The sequence below is a fragment of the Diorhabda carinulata genome, chromosome 5 (assembly GCF_026250575.1).
Source record: "Diorhabda carinulata isolate Delta chromosome 5, icDioCari1.1, whole genome shotgun sequence".
Classification (NCBI taxonomy): Eukaryota; Metazoa; Arthropoda; class Insecta; order Coleoptera; family Chrysomelidae; genus Diorhabda; species Diorhabda carinulata.
The window spans coordinates 6,096,890-6,123,162 of record NC_079464.1 but is presented as its reverse complement, the minus strand read 5'-3'; the positions used below and the strand labels follow the sequence as shown (position 1 = coordinate 6,123,162).

The 26,273-nt window shown below is 32.5% G+C and overlaps 1 protein-coding gene across 1 annotated transcript; it reads right to left on the bottom strand.

The window, feature by feature from the left end:
* Positions 1–1,424: 1,424 nt before the first annotated feature.
* On the bottom strand, positions 1,425–25,477 carry LOC130893937 (proton channel OtopLc-like). Its single transcript, XM_057800397.1, has 10 exons — positions 25,390–25,477; positions 22,815–22,913; positions 21,763–21,874; positions 18,540–18,732; positions 17,003–17,163; positions 15,954–16,323; positions 12,888–13,093; positions 9,727–9,944; positions 7,609–7,765; positions 1,425–1,857 (listed from the first exon to the last, which is right to left on the bottom strand). Exons 1-10 carry the CDS (start codon positions 25,398–25,400, stop codon positions 1,636–1,638), a joined length of 1,749 nt encoding a protein of 582 aa, XP_057656380.1. The 5' UTR covers positions 25,401–25,477; the 3' UTR covers positions 1,425–1,635.
* Between the last annotated feature and the right edge of the window lie 796 nt (positions 25,478–26,273).

Sequence of the window (26,273 nt, the reverse complement as noted above, 5' to 3'; positions counted from 1 at the left end):
ATCAACTTTTTTCCTCTCTTCTCTAGTCTCTTTATCATCAAATCTGAGACAATTAACTAAAAAGTGAGTTCAAACGTTCATAACACATGCAGCTTTATAAAATGAGTTTGAGATGAGATGATTATCTCTTAGCATACTTCACACAATGACTCGTAATTTCTTTATTGGTGTGTTCGAGTATTTTATCGACCATGTCATCAAAAGTGAAATGCAAGTGATGATCCTGAGCAGTGATTCACTCTTAAGCTTGTCCTTAGATAAATGAAGATCATCTTTTACCGAACAACTGTCATTTGCTTGTGCAATGCTTTGTATTGAAATGCGCGCCTCAGTAGCATCTTTGGCAAAATTACAAATTCCCTGTGTAGGTGAACCTGGTAAATCATGGCGCGAAGGTATTTCGTCAAGCCCACTGATGTCATGGTCATCTAAATCAGGCTCTTCGACCTAACCAAATTATCTTTTTTCCGCTATTATCAACTGGTTCTGAAATACTTTCTTCCTCATTCATTATTCTTTGAACTTTTCTTTGCAACTCTAGTTTGACTAAAGGTATTCTGGCTGACAATTTATTAAAAGATTGGTTATTTCTCCAAAAATATTTTTTATCAAAAATTATTTTACCTACTGTTGACAGGGCGGAGTTCATCTGAAACTATTATTCCCCAAGTATAAACGTTAACGTAGAATTGATGATACTTTTCCAAAATCACCCAATTATACACCTTGACCAACGATCACGACCAGTCAGGAAGGCACTGAAAATCTCGAAATGGCCGGTTCGTCGTTAGAACCAAAAATTTAGTGAAAATGACCAACCACGGTAAATTTAACGAACTAATAGTATTCTAGGGTCAATTGAGTTGAAGCAATTTAGAAATGTAACATATAATACGTTCTTGAATAATAGAAAATCTAATCAGATTAGCCCCGGGCAGGTGTATTCGGACTAAATCAAATTATAGCATTTTAATCACGTTTTTAAGTCCCTAATTTGAGATGGAACCATCAACATATCTTCACATATTAAAGACGGGTTCATGAATCAAAATTACCCATCAATCTAACAAATGGCGCGAAAAAATAAACTTTTAAGAGAATTAGAACTAGTTGTAGTTTAAGCGTTTTATGAAGGAAGAAAACATATGTGAAAAATGAATATTATCAGTTTTTTGTCGAATATGCGGTTTTAAATGTGTTTTATACCTTCTCTTTGTAGAGTTTAGTATAATATTCTATTAAAAAAAATAGGATCAATAATATCATTTCTCTAATAAGGATAACCAATGTTTTTTAGGGTATCGATCGTAGAAATTATCCAGTTTCAACTCGTTCAAGTTATATTACCATTTTTAATTACATAACTACTACCATATAATGTAAGAAAGGAAGGTTCAAGAAGGACTGAATTCAATCACGCATCGTTGTATAAATGATTTAATGCTCTAAATAAATAAAAAATTCTAGATTTCAATATAAAAAAATCATATTATGTGATATGCTTAACCGTTGCTTTTTGAATAATTTCCACTGTAGATTCTATGGCTATACCATAATCATTGAATCGGATAATATCTTCATTCATATGTTTATTTGAATCTTTTTGAGAGGGGTTTCAAATTTATAGAAAATACTTTAAATCATTTCTTCAAGTTCATATAAATCCGTTGAAGTATGTTTAATGGGTTGTTTGTATACTTGTTTCCATATTTCGTAAAAACAAACGGTGGCTTGGAATCTGTAGGAGACTACGAGCGGCATGGAAACGTGGGTTATTATATTCCAGGTAAGTATACCATAAAAATTCATTTGGTTCGGATGAAACGCAGATCGATTGTTTTTCACCCTATTAATGACCTGAAACGGAAAAAAAGTATATAAATTAGATGGGGCAATGAAGGCTGAGCCTAAAAATAATATTTAGTAAGTACAAGCAAGATTTTTTACTCTATTCAAACAACAAACAATGCGTCAAGAAACAAATCTGATATATATTAGTAAGACAACTTTTGGCGAATTTCAGGTATTTCTTGTCAGCAAATTTACGTGTGGGCTACACTGTATATATTCACAAATACAAGATGTTTGGTGGGTCGAGTCGAAGAGATACAGTAGATTATTGTTTGTCTGTGACTTTAATCAGAAAATTATTAGTTTATTATTTATTATTACTGATAAATATATTCGATTTATTTCACAGTTTAGCACTATTCCCTTCATACAATTCGTACCACTTGGAGAAATTTGAACTGTTAATTATTCAAACATCCCTAATTGAACAATATTTATTCACTTACATTCGTAATAATAGTAGCCTAGGAATAAAAAAACTTGTTAATATTTTATTATCGCCTAAATTAAACAGCAAGTGACCCCTTGCCAATTTAATTATCACTTTCCATAAATTTATATACGTAAAATAAGTGAGGTTATTAACACTGAAGAAAAATATTCACTGGAATGTCTGTGGTATTTAACATTAACATAAATGTGGAAAGCTAAAGTAATCAACCTCTTATTTAATGTGGGCAAAGTTCATAGTTATTTTTTATACCTGACTTGTACCTTTGAAAATGGTAAAAAATAAAATACCGATGAGAAAACCAAGCGGCAATCAAGGAATTGGTGGCATTATTCTTAACGACTTTCTTCCACGTGGTGAAACAGTTGACATAAATTGCAACGTGTCATTCAAAGTAAAAGGCGTCAAATGTTTTGTGCAGGTGATGTGTGTGTTCTTTTTGTTCTTTGACACTATAACCCTGCATTTTTTAAGAAAAATTTATTGAGTTAATACTACAAAACCGTACAGTTGGTCTCAACTTAGTTACTGAATATTCAATTCTGCAAACGATCCCACAACGTTCTCTGTATTATGAGCAATTAATCAAAATACAAAATTTCCTCAGGATGCTTTTTCTTTATGTACTGCTAACACACTCTTTTTCATATATTTTGCCGGTTATAGAATTTCCAGAAGGTCAAATGTGTGCTGAAGAACGACCAAGAGATATCGCCAAATATATTAACAGTTTCGACTTTTTTTCATCCAGTTTATCGATATTTATATCAAAAGAGTTTTGCTTAATATGCTGATGTTTACCAAATAAATAAAATACAAACCGTTAAAAAAGCTGAATTTATTTTTTAATTACCAATTCATAAGAAACCGACCTTTGGAATATTAATCATAACGATTATTTCTACTAAGTACACAGAAATTTGGATTTGAATCAAATGAATATTGATGCTGGCGTGATGAAAGATCTCCGCCATTTGGACTGTATTTATTCTAGACAAACCCAAATTGCTCTTGATTATAGTATATTACTTTCTCATTGACCACATTTGTTAGACAAATCATTGATAATATATTGTATACGTCAAATGAAACTCCATTTTGGAGTTGCTTCCAAAACTATAACTTACAACGATTCATATGGATACAAAACTTCCTTTCATATATTTTGGCGGTCATTGAATTTCCAGAAGGTCAAATGTGTGCTGAAGAACGACCACGGGATATCGCCAACTATATTAAAAGTTTCGAGTTGAACTTTTTTGTATATTTTGCAATACACTTAATTTATCGATTTTCTGATAATAGTAACTCTTATTATAAAATATGTCTGGTCATCGATAATAATTCCCAAACCTTCAGCGGGCGAAATTATGGTGATTTTTGTTGATTTGTCGTTTCTATGAATGCTCGGGTGTCGATTTTTCAATTTTTCAGAAACACACTGTGTTTCTTTAGAATGTTGCTTACATATTTCTTATCGATCTCGAATTTTTTTCCCAAATTTTCACTCTCTGTTTCCCGTAAGCCGCTTTAACCAAAGCTTCTCTCTTCTTTTTTTGGTATTTTTTATCGGCTTTTCTGCCTGGTTCTGCTTTTCTTTGAATTACGATTCAATACCTGTCTCAATACGCCGATATATATCGAAAATTGTTTGTCTGGCTATTCCCATTCTTACAAAGTGATTAACCGCAAAGGAATTCTCCAGATGTTGATTTTAATCATAATTATTTGACGTCGCTCGTTTTCTGTTAGATTTTCGTTACTTGAAACCACAACAGAAACGTAATGTTTGTACTTGGAAAATTTGAGAAACAATTAATAATATTTCCAGTCCTCTACTTCACTTGCTAAGCTATCTAAGAATGAACGGTATTTCTGTCCCCACACCATTATTAAATATATAATTCGCAGAAATATTTTTAATAAGTATTTCAAAAAATTTCTTCAAATTTCATAGATTTTAAGCAACCTAGTTCACAATATTACTGTGGGCAGTGTTTTGTTCTTGATTTGACGCTGGTGCTCATCTGTATTAGTTGGGTTTGTCCTTCAAATTTTCTCACTGAAAAGGGATAATGCTACAATAAAGTCACTTTCAAAAAGTCACCAGTGTAGTCTTTACAAAATAACTGTTTACCCTGATCCTTCCTGCTAACAAATCTTGTATGTGCTAGGCACGAATCCGTGTTGCTGCGGATAGGTGGTTGAGTAAGTTTATGTACAATTATACACGCGAACGTGTTGTAGTTGCTAGTACTAAATTTATCACGTTCGATACAATCAAACAATGGAAATATTAACAAATTTGTCTAATGTAGAGTTGCTCGAAAATAATCTTTGCGAGTTCATATTTGTCTTGTCACACAGTGAATAATCTTGACATCTACAATCGTCCTAAAAACTACATTCAAACGATTCGCTAGTGAAATTACGTTACGAATATTTGTAAAAAAATCAGATGTACAAGTAGATAATTTCCAATAAGGTAGTAACTTTAATGATTCCTGGTATTGGTATTCCTGGTATATCCTCATAATTTGTCTATTTCCATCCATGGATCATTCGATCGAGAAGCAATTTAAAGTTTCGAGATTTATATCGTAAACATTACATTCATGACAATACACGAGTGATCAATAATAGCCAGTGACCGTGAACTTAAAAAGTCGTGGTATCATCGTACATATCCTATTATCTACAGAGTGTTCGATGCAAAAATACGGGAGTGAGTGGATGACGTGAAAATAATGTTGTGACATAAAACAAAACTTCTCATACGACCTCTCGGTTCTCATTTATAGGTGTTTAAAGAACTTAAGTATATTTTCTAAATCATACATTTGAACATTATGAGTTCTATACAACTATTTGAAGGCCAAGGGCGGCTCATGCCCAATGGTTAAAAATCCGTAACTTTTGCAGGGACAACCTGCACAATCTAAAGATAGCACGTATGGATTTTTTAATCGACTACCTTTTTCTTTAACTCGATAAAATGTATGGCTTAGGAGATTTTTAGATCGTTGTATATTTCAAGGGAACCGTTCGCCATAAAGAGACATTCTGAAGAAAATTATCATAAATTGTAATTATTTATTGAAAATACCATCAAACATTTCTAATTGAACTGCATAGTTTCGAACATCGTGTTACTCACATAAGAAAAAGGAGAATATTCCTTGGAAGAGCATTCCAAGATTCTATCTTATAGCGTCCCAATAGAAATTTATTCTGACGATCATTTCGTTCCGTTTGAACTGTACCGTAAAGATTTTCACTTTTCCAGCAAATGTATTATAAACTCGTTGTTTATCTAAAAAAAACGAGCGTCTTGCTGGATAAAACTGTACTTCCATGGCATGCACTTTCTGGATGTGAACGAGGTGAAGAAGCTGCACCTTGAGAATCCTATGAATAGTTGTCGTCGATACGTTAAATTGTAGTGACATTTCACATACGCTAGTTAAGCGATCCGCATCAACTGCATCTAATGCTTTTAGCTCTAGAACTGATGTACGCCTTCTTTTTTTTTAGTAGGACACTTCCTAAAATATCATTTTCAAGAAAACTAGTTTACTTAATTCACGTAGAACAACTGCTTAAGCAACAAAATTTCTAATAGTTGGGTATCATTCTGCCTATGATCTTCGATACTATGTAGCACAAATGTTTATTTATATATTCATTATTTCTCCAACAAATGTTTAATTGTGTTTTAATACCTTCCGTAATTATTTTCAATAAATAATTACAATTTCTTCAGAATGTCACTTCATGGCAAACGGTTCCCTTGGCATGTACAACGATCGAAAAGTCTACATATCTTCTAAGCCATACATTTTATCGAGTTAAAGAAAAAGGTATTCGATTGAGAAATCTCTTCCTGCTATCTTTAGATTGTCCTTGTAAAAGTTACGGATTTTCAACCATTCGGCAAGAGCCGCCCTTGGCCTTCATAATGTTCAATTGTATGATTTAGAAAATATACTTAAATTTAAGTTCTGATTTAGCAACTATAACTCAGAAACGAGGCGTAGTATAAGAAAAAATTTTCATGTCACAGCAATATTTTCACGTTATCTTCTCATGTCCGATTTTTTTACATCAAGTCTCGGAACATATCTTAAATTCTTAAGAAACTGGCTATAAGTTTCATCATAGAGGTTCTGACTCTTGTTTTGATTTTACTTTCATAGAGAAATAATTTATGTCTAAGCTAATAAAAAAAATTGTTACTTCAGCTGGTTAGTTATTGAAAATAGTATGATGTATTGAGCTATACAGAGTAAGTAGCCTTGATTTTTTATTGTTATTGTCAAAAGCATAGATGACGAATTTATAAATGAGAAAAATCTTCTTATTCAAAGTATTTCTTTCTTGATGTTATCGAAACATTTGATATTTAAATATTGAAAGAAAGACAATAAAAGGACATCAATAGAGGGAGAATATATTGCTAACCAAAGTACATTTTTTCTTCGAAAATATAGAGGCAAATTATATATTTTAAGATGAAGCATAGATATATGCCAAAGAAAATGAATTAAGTTCTTGGTAGGACGATAAAATTAATTTTGGATTTTGTAACTCATTCAAAAGAGTTCTGCTAAATATGCTGATATTTAACAAATGAATAAAATACAAACAGTTAAGAAAAATTTATTTTTTAATTACCAATTCATAAGAAGCTGACCTTTGGAATATTAGTCATAACGATTATTTCTACTAAGTACACAAAAATTTTTATTTGATTCACATGAATATTGATGACGTGATAGAAGATCTCCGCCATTTGGACTGTATTTATTCTAAACAAACTCAAATTGCTCTTGGTTATAGTATATTGCTTTCTCATCGACCACATTGGTTAGACAAATCATTGATAATATATTGGATACGTCAAATCAAACCACGCGGTGGAGCTGCTTCTAAAACTATTCCTTACAACGATTTATATGGATACAACTCTATATGGTTTCAAGAAAACAGAAATTTCTAACCAAACAATTAATAAGGATATTAACATTTCACTAACCAAAGATTTAATAAAGAACCATTCTTCCATAAGATACAAAAATCTATCTAACGACCACAATAATGAATATATAATTGATCTATCAGATAGGTATTAGAAGAAATTAGCAGAGACTATAGCCAGAAGATTTTTCACATCAAAAACTCTCAGAGTACCGTCAATGAATGGCTCTTGAATTATTTGGTGACTTATAGACTATTTAATTTACTGTACTTATAGAGTAGATTCTATAAGTGAAATATTGAGATTATATCTTTAAAAAATAACTTACCCACAAAGATACGTTGATTAGGAGTAAAAATGTTATCAGCTGCTTTCCGGGTTTTCTTCTGATTTGACATTCTGTAGCACATTGTCTACGCCACGCATCCAAAATAAATGCTGTTTGACAAAAGCTCTGAATTACGCCCATAAAAGGAGCTATGATTCTGCAATATACAATTCATTGAAAATTAAGGTTTTATCAACATTTTTGTCCAAATATGGTTGAATCACTAGTCGGCAAAATGAAAACGTGAGAAAAATATACATCAAGAAAACAAATATTGTGAAAAAGGCAAACTTGTAGCGAAAACCGATTTTGTATATAATTAAACGTAAAAACAAACGTTTTAAAAGTAAGGAAGGAAAAAAATAATTATTAAAGAAAAATAATTAGAAGGAGAATAAGCAGCAGGAAAACGTATTTCAAGATCCACAGGAAATCTAAAATCCTTACAACAATTGTAAAATTACTGCTTTTATTGTTGAATATTTTCCTCCCAGGATAAAAAAACACTTAGATAACATACAAATTTATTCAAATGGGTCAGAGACCAGAATAATTGAGATAAGAAAAAATGAAACAAAATATACTGGATCCATAAGTAGGTCTGAAGGTAATGAGACATATCATCCATATTGTCTGGAACTGTGAATTTGCGGTATCAGTTATATATAGGAGTTGATGTTGATGGTATTCTCAACACTGATAAATCGTCAGCTTTTCTTAACGAATGTTTTTTACCCCGAATGGAAGAATTTCTTAATCCCAACAAACTGAAGCATATGTCATACATCAAAAGCAGCAAAAAAATGGTTTCAGGACAATATTTCATTGTCAGAATAAGTTACAAGCAGTTCAAACTCATCACCCATAGAGAAGTTATGTCATTAAATGAAAAAGAATAGTGAGAGGAACTCCCTATAAGATAATTGAGGATTTAGAATCCATTCCACGAGAAATATGACAGCGCCAATGTTTCCACATTTTCGTCCAGAACACGGTGCGTCGGTAACAAAGCCCGTTTTTAAGAATTTTTGGTACTTCTTCCACACCGTTGAACAATTTTGTAGCGGCAAATTTGGAAATTATTGTTGAAATTCGGTAAACATAGTTTCGTATGCAGATACGACGTTACAAAAAAACTCTTTCCTGAAACATGAAGTTATTCATTATGAAAATGCATCTACTCGAAGAGCACATGTTATATTGACACAGACCCAAGTGTCTAAAGCTCGAGCATGCTTCGTTTTAATCTTTTTCAACAACGTTTCCAGATATATGAGCAATACGTGATTTCTCGAGTGTTGTCTGACCTCTCTATAACGACAATATACCATCATCATTATCATAGTTTAATTTGATATAATGCAATGGTAAACTTTCTTCAATATTTGTGAAATGTTGTTCGACCAAATAAATAAAGTAATTTACAAATACTGGCGAAATACCCAAAAAAAAGAGAGATGTGTATGAACAAAATTTCTGTGGATTTATAGATTGTTGATTTGTAAAATATGCTCGATGCCTAAACGATTTAGATTTAGAGATATTGGAGCTCTTTTTCCAAAATACGTTGACGTGCTCGCAGAATTTGCAACTCTACCATACCTATCGTCTTAAGGTGGTATTTGATGGTGCAATGACCAATCAGAAAACCGACGGCCAATTAGTTGTTTTTGATTTCAAGAAAAGTTCCTCCGACTTCTTTTCTGATATAGCTAGAAATATTGTTGATTATCTTAGAGGCCTGGAGTGTTTCTCCAGTGAGACTTCATAAACCATGGGGTTATAAATAGTAGAAATCTCAAATAACTAGAAATGATATGCTATTTTCAGGTCACAGTTAAATCACAATAACTAGAAAAAAATGCAGTGAAACCGAAGTATAAATATGGAGAAATACAACGTTGAAGAATCAAAGAGTCACAGATATCAGAAACTGAATACAGAAGATAAAGTATCTTAAATATCTTGAAGAAAGGGATACAATCCGAATTCTATTAGAAAGAAATGACATTATTAGATCTTAGGAAACTTGTTTAGTTTAATGAGATCAAATAATGATCGTACTTATTATAATTTCGTTTGTAAAAAATTCAATGTATCAACATAAAATAAATTTACCTCATTTTTCCTTCTGTTCTGGTATATCCCATTAGAAATCCGCTCATTATTTGAAATATGAAATAAATGAACACGCCAAACTGTGTCACTAACAAAAGTAAATGTTCCAGTTGAAGTTCTGTTCTAAATTGACTTATTTTCATATCTCTCAACCGTATCGTACACATTATTGTAACAACAGTCGACGTGACGAAAATTATCGCTTCCCAAGTACTCATCTAAAACAATATTCTTATTACTATTTTCAGTTTTTGCCCTATGATATATTAATTCGATATTGGTAAAATTGGTTTACTCTATATGTAGCTAAAGCAATCGAGGTTATCACAAATTTTGAGTAACATCGGGATTAGTACTCCGCCTACACTTAACTAACTTCTAATAATTAACTTATGTCTAACACTTAAATAATTTATTTAAATTCCTCGTTTAGTTCCTGTTTCATTCTGTTCACTAAGACAATTGATTATAAACTAACTAAACTGCCAAACGAGCTCGTTTATATATCCAAATAAAATTCTCAAAAGTTGCAGAAAACAAAGAAACAAAACAAATAAATAAATAGACCTTCCTAGGAATTAGTTCTAAAGAAACAATGTGAACTAATCGCTTGCTATGATACATAATTATTTGAAAAAACGAATTCCAGATATATCAAACGTATATTAAACGCCTTTGCCGAATCCCACTTAAACCAAACAGGACCGGTTTAAGGACCTGTTTGTAACAATAGTTTCCTGTACATTTATACGTAGTGTCATATTTTTTTCTCAATTTTTTTATTATTACAAACATATAATTTACATGAATTAATTATCAAATGCTTGTTCCAAATCTTTAGATGCTAGGTTATTTCCTTCATGTAACTCTTTATGGTAAAAATGTGATATTTAGCTCACCCTTTCTAAGGCTACACTGTGAGTTTTTTAATTTTTGTTCTATTTCTTATATTATCTAATGATGGTTCATATACATTCGAAACTATCTATGATAAGTTTAGTATTTTATAATTCGCAGTGGTGTTCGTTGGGATTCTTATAGATATATACTAAGGATGCTACTTAAGTTTCGAGAGAGACAAATGAAAACAAATATTTATAACTGGATATGACTTCATGGTTTTCCGAAATATTCTTTATTAAGATTTTGTTTTCGTTTGAATCAAGTCGAAGCCATTTTTTCCATTCCGATTGAGGTACCTCCAAAATATGTGAATTAAACGCAGTAACCGTTCCTTCAGATGTAGGAAAATGTTGACTCCGAAATTCATTGTTGATCTGCGAGAATGAGAAAAAATTTTTGGTGCCAAACAAGGAATGTACGGCTGATGATTGTTCAAAAACATTTTTGTTTCAACTGCTGTGTGAGATCTCGCGCGTTATCATGGTGGATAATGATTCATCTTCTGTAATTGGTTTCCCTATTTTTTTGTCGAATACTTCTGGCGAACAAATGCTGGTGTACCATTGCTCTAATGCAACGGTGAAACATATCTAGTTATTCCGGAAAACAGGCGACCATTTGCTTGGGAATGCGATCTTATAGATGTCTTTTAGAGTACAATGATTACATTTTTGAGCATTTCTTTGCACCAACAGTCAAATGTTCATGCAATATTGAGTATATGCAAGTAGAACTGATTCTCAAGTACGCCTAAATCTCACGGTATGTCACATGATGATCTCACAATATCAGTTGACGGCCAGCATCGATTTATTCTGGCACAATTAGCTAAAAGTGAAAACGATTGAATTGGGAAAACACCAAAAATCGAAGTGAGTTGATCGGCACCCTGCTGTTGGCTTAATCCACGTCGAAAGTTATAGAACATCATCATACGTACAGTTGCACGATTTAATGATATTTTTTGACCAAGACGAAACTTTCAAGTAACTCAAATAGCACTCGTATGACACGTTATGAGTACGTTCACCTTGAAAAATGTCAAACTTTATGATGGCAGAAGGGTACTCATTAACTTCTTCTAGTTCCTCAATCACGTCTTGTTATTTCTGTTTATCCATTTGTAATATCTATTAGTTTAACCTTACTTTTGCATCTGTGTTCCGTTTACGTTCAAACGGTTTCTAATATGTAACTTTTTGCTCTTTTGCCTCCTATTCCTTTTGTTCTGTATTATTAACATTGTTTTCAACTTTTTATATCTATATTTTGTATTCATTGAAAGTTTTCAATGTTTTGTCTCTTGAATAGCTCTACCCAAGCTTCTTTTTTGTTATTATTTTCATGTTTTTATTGTGTCATTCCACGAGATTCAGATCCGCAATAGGATTGCAAGATAGCAATGGAATATAATAAGTATAGTGCGATAAATTCTTATTTATAATTTCAATTTCCCTTTTGTATCGATCGTAGCAGTGACTGTTTACATATCATTTTGATTTTTCCTTGCTCTCTTGTTAATTTTACTCTCATCGTAAATTTATCATTGAGTTCCAGTGCAATAATTATTTATTAATAACTGAAAAGTCAGTTTTTACTCTCATGTAAATAAACACGTGTTGTGAGCTTCCACTAACAATGGCTGTTATCGTACCTGTACATATTGTACTTAACATTTTTTGAAAATAGTTTTAAATCAAATCAGAAACATGTACGTGTTTAATAAATATACCTTTTCATTTATTGTGAAAGGTAAGTCAAATAATAAGCAAACGAATACAATAATGAGTCACTGTTTCTCACAAATAAGTATTTTAACTTGATTTATTTACAGGTTATTTGTACATTCAGCATTGCCAACAAGAATTAAAGGAACCAATTTGAGTAGTCGAACAATCAAATCTCATGCATATTAGAACACGAACATCAGGCGAACAAAATAATGCAGATGTGCGTGTGAGACAATTAGAACGGGAAGAAACGCAAAGATTCATAGTAAACAAACGTAGAGGAATTGACTAACAATGCCAAAAAGTTCTTCGAGCAATAACATCAGATTATTTCTTCTACTAGCATTCCAGTATGAGCCTGATGTACAATATTTGGCTCATTTCAAAGTGATTATTGGACAACTATATGTGGCATACTTTCGCGCAATTAATAGTAAAAATATGAATAATTATTTTTAATGTCTAGACATCTATTAATAATTTGCCGAGTCAGCTAGTTATTATATAAAAAATAATTTATTGATTTACCTGTAATAAAGCAACATCACTCGTATGTGGTATGAGCTCGAAAAACAAAATAAGGCTGATGATTGTCGCAGCTAGTACCAATATTCCACTGAACAGCCCTCTTTGTGTTTGAGCGCAATCGACTGAAAATTGATTTTGACTCCTGCCATAAATTACGTTAGAACCACTTTGTCTTGATATTTCGGTTGAAAGGTCTCTAGAAGCTTCTGAAAATTAGATTCAAAAGGTAAACAAAATTTAGGTTTTCCGTGTACCCTCAAATCAAAATAGAAGTTAAAAGCTAAAACAAATGTTGCTGATAGGCCCTATTCAATATGCACTTCGATAAAGTTAATTATATTGTAATAAAAGAGATTATTCGAATATTGTAGTACACGTCCATTTTAGAGTGGGAGAAAATGAGTGGAAGTGGAAGATTTGAAATATAAATTGGTCACAAATTTACATCAATTAGTCCATATTTATACATGTTTATGTTAGAAATAATAAATTTTTGAACACAGACAAAACAGCGAGGGCATTACAATGTTAATTATCACTTCTCGTAACATCCAGTGCATATACGGGAGCAATTTGTGATAGAAACACTTGAAATAAGAATATTATTTAATCAATTCAAAGCACGTATGTAGAGTGTATCTATTTCTACTTATTTCTACTATAAAAAGTAATAACGAGTCCCAAGTTCAAAACTGATATGTCGTAGCAAGTTTTTATAAAGCGCTTCCAATACCCATTTACCCATTAATAGTAGCTACAGTGAGGAATCAAAGTTCCCCTCAAGAACTTGAACGTCTAGAAACGTTCAGATTAAAAAATGAAAAAAATACTTAGTCTGGTTTCGATTTTTGACAATGGGAGTTCTCAGTGCTGCGTTGATTACAACTATAAATGTTTGAGAATACTTTTCTGATATTTGGTAGAGATTTATAGAATAAATTATTACTATAGGGAAGAAATTACTGCTTTTTTGCAGCATCCCGCATTTCGTACGCCACACGTTTCTATCTATCCACTCGTTTTCCTGGATAAATCCGTCTTTCACATTTTCTTCAATTTCTTCCTTTCAAGTCATTGAGAGGCTTCCTCGTCTTCTTCTATTCTGAGGTTGATACATCAATGCTTTCTTCGGCTATCTGTTCTGCTCCATGCTCAACTCATTTCCATACCAGAACAATTGATTAGTCTGTATTCTCTCTGAAGTCGTGTATATCCATTCCGTATATGAATATCCTCCAAGATCTTCTTAAGTAGTCTCATTTCCACATCTTCTTTATTTTTCTCCTGTCTATCTGTTAGCTACCAGCACTCACAACCAAACATTAAAATAGGCTCCGCTATGAGTTTGTGTTTAGATTAATTTTTTCTTCAATGAGTTCAGAATTTGTGTAGTTTTTTTCCCTTGTATCATTCTATTTCTTATATCGTCTTTTGTTGTTCCATCTTCCGAAATAATGCTTCCTAGGTATTCAAATTGTCTACATCGTCTAACCCTATTTATTTGAAATTCGGGGTCTTGTGTTATTCCCACCAGCAGATTTTTTGTTTTCGACATATTCATATTCAAATTCCATTTTGTATATTCGTCCTCCAACTTTCTCAAGCATATAATCTGCATCGTCCTCTTCGTAAGCTATAATAACTTGATAGTTGAGCGAAAAAATAGTTGTTGAGCACTTACCCCTCATCTCAATTCTCATTCTTACATTTCAGGGTTTCCTGAATGTTTATTTTAAATTATGTTGGTGATTAACTGCACCCTTGTCTCAAACCTTTTGAATACGCAAATGATTTCGATAGGGTATTTTCCAACTTGACTAAACCTTTTGACTCTGTGTATAAGTTCTGAATAGCTCGAACTTAAACATTGCCGGGGTCAGATTTCATCAATATATCAAAAAAAGTTTTCAACGGCACCGTGTCGCTCAAATTCTGGCGTTACATTTCTCTAGTATTTGCTGTATGTATTATCTATACATGAGCAACCCGCACGAAAACCGTTTTATTGTATTTTTGTCAATACTTTGCCATACAACCTTTCCAACCAACCATATTTTCGGTCCATGTTTCACCAGCTCAATGGGTATATTTGCGTGTCCAGCTCTTTTTATTTTTTGTTGTAAAGCTTTCCGAATTTAGCGCTTCTACTTCTTGGTTATCAATTTGGATATCATTATACCGTAATTCAAACTATGTTCTCTTTTCCATCTGCAGTTGTTCTTAATAATCCTTCCATTGACTTATGTCTATTGGATTAAAAATTATATTGTAGTTTTTTTCCTTTCTCGCGTTTCTTATTGTTTTCCACGTCATTGCTACCTTCTTTTCACCAATATACTTACCAATCTCTTCACATTTCGTTTCTCATGTTTTATTTTTACTTCTTATGACTTTTTCTCTCACTTATTTGTTCCAGTATCTGTCGTCTGATCTATATGAATTAAGGTATATACTATAGGCTTTCTTTTTCTTTGGTATCAGCTTGTTAATTGTTTTTGTTTAACATTCCGGATTTTTTGTATTCTATGTCTCTTGGTATCCTAGAGATTCTTCATCCGTTTCCTGCATGTATCTCTTTATCTGTCCGTACAAATGTTCTGCGCTCGCATTTTGTGTTTCTATGTTCTATAATTTATTAGCTAATCTAACTGAATAAAGGAATTGAGTTGATTCTTGTTTCAGGCAGGTCCACATTCTAATACACGATACATTCTTATATCTATTATGTTTAATTGTCAGTGCTGCTTTCGTAGTAAGAAATTATATATACCAAACTAACGCGACATAATCAATGTTCAATAAAGATTTGCGAGGTGGGCTTAAAGCAATGAAGTTATAATCTATAGTTACTTTATTTATTGGAGTTAATGCGTTAAATGAAACGTAAATTCTTGAATAATATATTTTAACTCTAACAAAAGTTGTTGATGGATGGACAGAATGTCACAAAACGGTTCAAAAACCAGACTGTAATCCCTGTGGAGAAGTTGAAGTGTGAATAGAAATACTTTAATTTGGATAGTATAATAATAATTATCTAAATAATTGGAAATACAAATCACCTACCTTTGTTTTGTGAAGTGCTGTTCTTCCACATCAGCAATAAAATCATCGTACATAATAGATTATATTCCACGGCACATGAAGCTAGATGAGGTTCGATTCTTTGTAAAATAGGCGATATAATACGTATTTTCAAACAATGATTATATTGATCGTTTTTAATTTGCACTATTTGTAAAATTCTACTATTTTTTTCTTCTACAAGTGAAGTGGTTGAATTATTATTGTCGAGTTTGTGCTTGGTTAAAATAGATTCCCATAAATCGTGAACAGTTTCTTCTGTTAAAACTTGGAACCAATCACTGACGTTTGTCGCTATCAGATGCATAAGTCCAAATTTTGCTATAATTTGGCTCTTCTGCACTGCTAAAAACTTTAGTTCAAGATGGTAAATATAGTTATCTAATATACGAGGACTGGCTATTAAATAACGAGACTGCGCCCTAGACGGGTGGGGTAAAAAACGAGTAGTGCGTTTGAAACGAACGTGTTTTTTCTCGTGCTGGAAATCATCAATCACAAAAAACTCCGTATGAGTGCAATAAATTGTTGCAAGAAACCTATGGGAACAATTATCTATGTCGTGCGTATGTTTTTGAGTGGTGTATGCGCTTTAGAGAAGGTCGATAGAGCACTAAAGATGACAAGCGCCTGGGTCGCCTTGTGACTGCTTCAACTCCGAAAACAGTGACCAAAATCAACCAAATTGTGCGTGCAGATCGTCGAATGTGCATCCAGATAATTCCCGAAGCTGTAAACGCCATAAAGAAACGGTTAGAATTTTACACGAGGAATTACACATGAGAAAAGTTTGTGTGAAGTTGGTGCCAAAAAATCTGATTCCTGACCAAAAGCTCTTGCGTCAACGAGTCTGCTCGATTTTCTTGAAAGGTTGGAAAGATTGGAAAAAGATCTGCTTTGAAAAGGACCCGATTTGAGGTGATGTAAGCGGTAAAACAAAAAACGGCAGAGCTCCTAAAGGCATAGATTTGTTGGTGAGGTTATTAAAATGAAATGGGATTCTATGAATTTGATAATAAAATCATACTTACATTGCTAAATGAGAAAATGAAGAGCATTTGTAATAAAATAAAAGCTACTCGTGTTGCTGGCTTGACGGCTCTTAAAATCGATGCACAATTTTCATTAGAATCGTATTCAAAATACTCTCCAAATCTCAATGTTGCGTAAATCAATGAACCAACTCCAAAACCTGAAAAGTCGAAACATCATTCTCAAATAGTATTGTAAAAAACATTGATGTGGTTGTCTTTCTTGATATATTGTTTCAACAAACATGATTATACTCATAATTTGCCGAGAAATGACTCACGCTGCCCAAAATTTGTGTTGATATATTTGAAATTTTGTTGAGATACTAATTGTATTTGCAAATTGTGGACATTTCGCACTGTAGACTCGTTCAATGACCTCTTTGTGTAAGAAGAGTTCCAATGAACTTCTAATAATAGGATAAATTCAACTCCAATAAACGAAATGATAACCACAAAACTACGTGAAGAAAACAATTAAAAATCGAAATATATACTTGGTCTAGTCGAAATAGATCTGTTCCTAAATAGTTTTTTTCTATTCAGAACTTAATTGGTCGTTTGACAATGTATAACCTGAAGCTGAATTATCCTCACATGTATATGCCATACAATATATGTCACCAAAATAGGTACAAGAGGTGATATATAAGTTAACTGAATCCAAAAAAAGTTTAAAAAATGCTGAAATTATTGCTAAAAATGGATAGTGTAATTATACGACTTAACCAAAAGCATAGATAATGATGATACATAAACCCAATAGGAAATATCACAAAGTGCCCAATGAGTTTATTTCCAGTTATCTTCATACTATTTGGAAAACTAATTCTACAAAGATTGAATGGAGGTGGTTCTCCCATCATCAATTTGGATATGTGGCTTGTGGAATAGAGATCGATAAAGCCACCAGTCCAACCAGAACCCATTCTTGGTACCCATCACATTACGGAGCATGCTACTTACAAGATATCACACGCTAAGGCATATTTGGATAGGCTGTCTTACCAATCAGCTGCTCCGTTTAAACAGGGGCGATTAAAATTAGTGATTGGTCTTTCAACTGTAAACAGTCACCTCTTTGCTACGGTCATCACGGGGTTGCTGCTGATGCATGGTAAAGGAAGAAACTGCATACCACGTCATCAGTGAAATCTCAACGCTCACTCACGAGTAAGTTTCAAGTCTTATTGTTTACCCAGAGACGTCAAAAATTTAAGGTCAGTTTCGTAGGACTCTGGTAGCTTTAGGAGGATACGACAGGGCTATGTGTTAACTGAGAAATATCGAGTTTAACTTCATTTAGATAAAAGATCGGCATGAACTTTACGACTCAAAACAAAACTTTATAAAGGTATGAAAGTCTCTAAAAGATGGACGATATTATATAAATAGCGGATCGTAAATGAGATGAATTAGATAGAAACATAGATTAATGATGAAAAGTGAAGTCTATGTATAGAAGTAGATGTAGAAAGGCTGATAATGAAGATGTAGCAAACAGGAAGTCCCTCTAGTTGTTATAGTATTAACTCACCTATGATTCCCATTCTGTAATAAAAACTTCCATATCTAATATAAGATTGTTTTTTAAAGATGTCCATCAATTCATTCGACTGCCTGTTAATTCCATTGTAGATACCTTGAAGTACCGATTTGGTTCTCGAATGGATCAGGTACATGTAAAGTAAAAACATGATACTACCCGTGTATAAATATATATAATATATCTGCAAATAGAAATATTTCGGTTTGGTTAAAAAAAATTATAGTGTCTCGTCTCAGTTATTAATAATGATATAGCTCAAAATAGTGCCAACAACAAATCGGTGTAGCCGTAGTCTTTATTAGCATCAGATTTCTTTTTTATTTCGCCGGAAAAGTGTAAATTTAATAAAATTGAATAAAACTGAAGAAACGCAACTGAAACTTTTTAAAAAATTTATGGTAGTGAACTTTTATCACGTATTTGTGTTTTTGAGTGTTTTAAATAGTTTTTAGATACCTCAAAGTCCACTAGCTACAGAATTCGTATGTATGCAGAGAGAAGATAACGCAGAAGAGAACGTTGATATAGAAATAGACAAATATAAAACAAAGTTCGACAAAAACTATGGGCGTGAGAGTAGTGGACAACAATAGAAATAGAAACGCCAAGATGTAGTAGGGGAATTGGCAAAAGAGAAAAAGGAAGCACTTATAAACACGATACAGTACCGGATGATAGGTAAAAAACTGTTAGAAATCGAACAAACAACTACAATTCAACCGAAATGAGCTGCGAAATATTCCCAGCAAAAATTGAGGCAGACTTATACTGTGGTAACAAAAAGAAAACATACTACTTAACAGAAAATGAAACAAGCTACCGAAAAGTACAAGTAATTAATATTATAGAAGAAGAATGGACGAGGTACAGATCTCAGTGAATGTTGATTATTACAAACTGGAAATGATACTAGAGAATCTTGAAGCAATAATTACAAGAAATCGGAGAGGACCTAAGTTGGAATTTCCGATAGCGTTGGAAACATTGATACACACTTTTTAAACTACCACCACACCAATACACAATAACGTTTGAGCTAAGAAATCAAGTAAAAAGAACCTCATTTGGCTATGGAGAAAGTTTTGTTTCATCAAGACAATACCCCAGCTCACACATCCGTTCTGAAATGAATGAAAATGATGAATAGCTACCTCATGCACCCTATTTGCAAGATTCAATGCCCTCGGAGTATTTTCTGTTGCCAGACTTCGGTGATATTCCAACAATTAAGAAGTGATGTCGGCTGTTGATAGCTATTTTGAGGAACTTGACGATTCTTATTATGAAAAGGGTATCGAACTTATTTAACATGGTTGAGAAAAGTGTTTGGAGATAAAAGGAGATTACTTTGAAAAATAAATATATTTTTTCCAAAATTTTATTTTTGGGCTAGGTACTGGTAGAATCTGAGAATCAAAAATTAAAATTATTTAGGTACGTTAGTCACACATAATTTTAGATTAGGAAATACCATTGGAATCACATGTGGAATGTCTCATTTCAGAGGATCGAGAGTTATCACGCATAGAATTAGTGATGGAGTGATATTTTCGTAACAACTTTCATCTAAACTTTCTATTCCTATCAATAAATGTACACGAACGTTAACCTAGCGAACCAATTTTTAAGAAAATGATTTTTGATTAGCGTAATAATTGCCATTTTTTGCCGTTAAATTCCACGAATTTGCCGTTAGTTATTTGAAAAAAAAATATCTTAACATCTTAACACATAAGTTAGCGAACCACGGCCTGAAAAACCTCTTCCCTTCGTACGGCAATTATTTTTGAACATATCAATAACTGCCACTTAATTCGCCGTTCAAGAAATCATCGTTGGTAAATCAACGATGATTTCTTGGAGCACATCGGAGTCGGGCGCAAGTTGGGAAATAACAATTTTCCATATAAACTTGCAATAATTTGCGATAATACTTTCCAACAAAATATTTTTTTGTTACTCTATTTTCAGATCGTTATTTCAATCAATTTGGCATAAATATTCTTATCAACCACCTCATCGTCTGGTTGAATGACCTTTCCTATAACAAATTTAAAGTTTCCACATCAATCTTCAATTTATGACCTTTTGGAAACTATAACCTGGATTCGGGTAGGTCAGCGATCAGCTGATTGCGGATTCTAGCAAAGAACGAGATTTATATTTAGTGAAAATCTTAAATTTAAAACATGATGATGCATTCTTGAACAGTAAGTATACATGAATTGAAAAAACATAGATGTTATCACGTGTTGATCCTAGAGAAAGTTCAATATTACAAATGTTTCATTGCTCTCATAAGGGAAATTTATGTTTACGTTTTAAAGTTGAAGCCGAAACATTTTACAGCGATGCAATGGTATTTTTTTGTATGGCAAATTGGGCGGTAATTATTGAAGCATTCAAATACCACAGTCGCACGTTGGGAAGCACTTTTTCAAGGGGGTATCTTGCTGATTAATGCGTTCAGATAGCGAACAATATGTATTTTAGTTACAAATACCACGTCTTTTCTTGTATTCATCATAATTTATCAATAGGTTCAAATTTAACTGCCGTACCTTGGGAAGCGGTTTTTTAAATTATTTTAACCATTAAAATAATAAATTAAGCGGTTTTTCAGGGTGCGGCTCGCTAATTTTATATGAGAAATTGCTATTTTCCGACTTTACTCGATCCCGATGTGGTCCGGATAAATCAACGATGATTTCTTGAACGGCAAATTAAGCGGCAATCATTGATGTATTCAAATACAATTGCCGTACGTGGGGAAGCGGTTTTTCAGGGTGAGGTTCGCTAACTTATGTGTTAAGATAGCGGACCAGAGGTTGTTTAACTACCGGCAATTTCTTGGAATTTCACGGCATAAAAACGGCAATTGTTAAGCTAATCAAAAGTCATTTTTGAAAAAATTTGTTCGCTAGTTTAAAGTACGTTAAATGTACAGCAGTCTTGAAACTAATATAATTTGATATTTGAAAGTCTGCGTATACGTGCAAAACCAGTCGAAGTAGCACTCATCAAACAGATAATTTCATTATTTTTTGTTAAATTGAGGTTATGTGTAATACTAATTTAGTCTGTTACATATGACATTACAAAGCCAATAAGCCCTTTCATTTCTTTACTGCTACCCTACCCTACCTTAGGTATGATGTAATTTATATATGATCCCTAAGATAGTGACCAATTTATTTATTCAAATACTCACATCGTGTTGTACGCTTCCTTTCTCTGTAATAGATCGTGTTATAGAAAATGCTATTCCTATCAAAACCAATATTTTCGCATAAAATGCCGAAAGTACGTATGTTAAGATTTCACTAAAAAAAATAATCCGAATTTATTGATAATTAGAGAATTATTTGATTTTATTGCTTGGTTAGTATTATCAATTTTTAAAAATTACTACATACAATGACGTTTCAAAACATGCTTTATTGAAATACAATAACAAATGTTAAAATATATTTTTCTGTAAGCTACTGCAACTGTTATTTTCAAGTCATTTCCACCATTGCCGGAGTCTATTCTAGTAAAACTTGATGGAAAACATAATTTTGCTCTGGAAGTAATTGAGGGACTAATTCAGTCACTTGATGTTGTAGTGCTACGAAATCACAATCTAGCTCTTGAGCAATTTTATTATTACTGACATTTTTTATTGATTGAGCTAATAACAATTAAAGGATGATTGTGATATTCCATTGTAGAGTCATAATGAAATCCATTATCATTGAATACGGACAACTCCTTACACATTAAATTTCGACGGCGCGCGGTATCTATTTCTGCTCGAACAATTCTCCTAGCCTGTAATTGTGAGCATGTCTTTCTAAACGACGTTGGGTGTGAAGAGGTGTTTCAGCAGCTCTCAAATCACTTTGTCGCTTTGTGGTCTTCTCAGCTCTGCATGAACCGAAGATTTTTTTGCTGCATGGGCCCGTGAAGATTTTTTAGATAATGTAGATTTACGCTTCTGAGGCATTTTTCACACATACGTTTCCAGTGACAGTTGAAAATAACAATGGTACCTAACCGCAAAAATCCAAAAAAAAATATACTATGTTACTTCTAGTACCTCCCAAAATATGTGTACAAAGTTTCATGATGATTCGTCAAATAGTTTTTGCGTGAAAGCGTAACAAACATCGACGCTTTCACATTTATATTATATAAAATATATAGTAAGGATGGAAACAGAAAATACATAATCTACTTTGTAACTTAAACTATTTCATATAACTAAATGTTTGCACTCACTCTTCTAGTTGTCTTCCTTTCTTTTTCTTCTGATGCTGATGCTTTTGATTCTTTTCACGTGGATATTCAATATCTAATGTCGGCAAAGAATGATGTAATCTAGAATATATAAAAATTAAGATATTAGAAACGTACATATAATTTTGACAATATAATGATCATCATTTCTCCAATTTCTTACTTAGACCTTTCTTTATATAGTTTTGTTAATAAATTGTCATGTTTTTAGGCCTCTTTAATTAAAACTTGGTTGAAAAACCGATGAAAACTCAGCATCAATTTATCTGTTTTTAAATGAAACACTGCTACTAAAGTTTTGAAATAAACAAATAAATTCAAATATTTATAATTAGATTCAGCTTCATTATTTTTCAAAATATTCTCCAATAAGATCAATACACTTTGGAATACATTTGAACCAATTGTCGAAGCATTTTTTCCATTCCGATTGAGGTACCTCCAAAGCATGTGATTTTAACGTATCAACCGCTTCTTCAGATTTACGGGAATTGTGGAAATCATTGGGTGCCAAACAAGGACTTACGGTGGATGATCCATCAATTCGATTTTTTAAATATTTGAAAACGTTTTTGTTTGAACTGATGTGTAACAGCTCGCATTGTCGTGGTAGAAAATGATGATTCGTCTTCTGCGATTGATATTTAAGGAGATATTGAGTTCTAAAAGTGTCTTAACGTAACTATGTCATTTGGGGTGGCTTTTTATATGAATATTTCAACATTATTAACATTTGTCTTGGTCATAGACATTGCAGTTCAAACAAATATATTTTGTCATGGTTTAACTTCAAAATTGATAGAAAAAAAGCACCAAAGATTTATTTTCAAACTTTTATTACTACGCAACAATATTTTTCACTCTTATAGCTACAAAAACGTATAGGTTAACCATGGGATTCAAAAGTTGTAAACTACAAACTAAAACAGTAAGCAAGGGTGATTCCCGCATCTTCTGTGCCTTCGGTAATTTTTTGCGCCTTCGGTACCTCAATCAAAACGACATCCTCCGGCGGTATTGTATTTTCATGGGGTTGTTGGCAATGTGTAGTGTTGTAGAGTGATGTAATAAATCTTATGTTATTTAATTCACACTATTCGATTTGCTCCACAATACAATGGGATTACAATTATAAGACACTCTTGCCTCTTCGGATGAGCATTAAATTGATGATCCAATCCTTAATAACTTGGAAATCCAAACATCTCTTACCGGTAAGGTAAAAAAGTGCATTCAAAAGCCGCCGTCTTCCATTTAGGTTAACCATAAATTTTAGACTTGGTAATAAATATATACTGAAGCAAGCTCACCCTCTGCATTTTCACAAAGTATAAGAAAAATTTTAAAAAGTAGAGGACTTTTTCTGGATATTTGATCCCATGATTTTGTAAAAATTTCTGATTTTCCTGGATCATCGATCGGATTGTAAATATTAGCTTACAGGATCCCTCACAGCTCCGCATCACAAAATGAAATAAATTTTCATGTTGTTCTTCACTAAAATTTTTGTCACTAGACACAACAGTTGACGATGTTTGGTGCTGGGCATTATATCTGAAAAAAAAAACAGAAAATTGTGGGCTACTAGAATCTGATTTTACCTTCAAATGTTAATATTTGTTACTTAAATGAAATTATATTGTGGATGATTTTTTCAATTATTCTCTACAAAAACTTTTTTCTACTTACTAAAATGTACTCACCAAATTTAGATATTTTAACTAGTTTTTTCTTCCCAGCAGAAAGTTTACACACTTTACCTGTTCACACATTAGCAGTTAAAACACTAGGTGCTGTCAAAACGGATGTCATATTGCTAAATTTCACATTTTTACAAATAAGTCCCGTATAAAGAAGATTCAGGATCAGAATTAGTCACCTTTTTAGATTCAACATGTTTAAAAGGTAAAATATAATTTTTCCCTAAGAAATACCAAAGCTTTCCCAGCTTACGATATATAAAAGTTTATCAAAAATGATAAATTTAACGTTAAATGTTGATTTATATATATTCGATACATTGTTGGTAATAATTTGATTACAAATCACTACACTTACCTAGAAGATGTTTTCTAGTATAGCCCATGATTTTTAAAAGGTGTAAAGCCAATTAAATTAACTGATTTTTCAATTTTAAATAACTTTTTGAACAATTTTGTAACAATAAAACGATACGAAAATCAAATAACTTATTAATGCCCTTTTTCTCATAAATAAAATATGAATGATTTTTGCAGATCTCTAATATCGAAATAACATTTCCCATCACTTCTAAATTGGAAATAAAAGCAATTTACATCTCCTTTTTCAATGTTCAAAACGAGACATTCTGTATAGATTTCTCAATCGACACAGAATAAATCACGCATGCCGTCACTTTACTTTTTTATGCACACTGCATTAAATTAAAACAGAAAATTTGCAGTGACTATAATTCTCACCTCAATATATCCACACGTATCGAAACTAAATACTGTGTAATTTGATTACCCTCACAATATCCCCGAAATTATATCACTTCAGTTTGTCTTACAGAGAAAATTAAACTCCACATTACCTGTTTTCCATCGTAAGGTTTAATCAGTACTAGTTTCAGAAAATATAATCGAACCTATTTTCGCTAATCGTACTTGCCCGATAATTTTAATACAAATAACAGTACGCAGATTTCAATCATTCAGCATCATTCGCATTGTTATGTCAACTGGTAAAGTTGAACGTATTCGATATATCAAATAATTATTCTCTGGAGTACTTAACAATGAGCTATTTAAAATTTAATACGAAAATTTGTTAAATACTGTATGTAAATCTAAACTACATAAAATCTCAGGACTAAATACCAAAAAACTTCTAGAGAATCATAACCTCAAAACTAAACTGTACTATGAGATCAGAATACCCGGTTGGCTCCAAGAAAAGCAGACAAAAATTAATTGGGAGTGTCAGAGCTAAGATCCAAAAACTCTGAAAGTTTGAGCAATACATCGAGTATATTTTTCAGAAAGAAATATATGCATCCTTTGAGCCTTGAGCTTCAATAAGATCCAACCTGATTCGGAAATACTTACACACGTTTAATCACCTACCAAAAGAATAAAGTTCCGGCATGGCTTCCAAGATGTACTAGACTAGAGGACAGACTTGCTAAAGTAGGAATGGATAAACCCCTTTATAAGACCTAAGCCTTTCTAGAGAAATGACTACAGGACAATAGAGAACCAAATTTTGCCTTGTCGGAGTATTTCTGCTTCAATGGATACCTAGATAAAGCAGAGGACGTAGATGACGAAACACATTTCTATTCCGAGCATTACACTTGATATCTTTGGAGGCTAGAGTCATTCCACATCCTGAACTTTCTGAAAGGGGTGAGATTCGTGGATCAACTGAATCAGAAGAATAGACAATACGAGTAAATATGTACATACTTTTTGACGG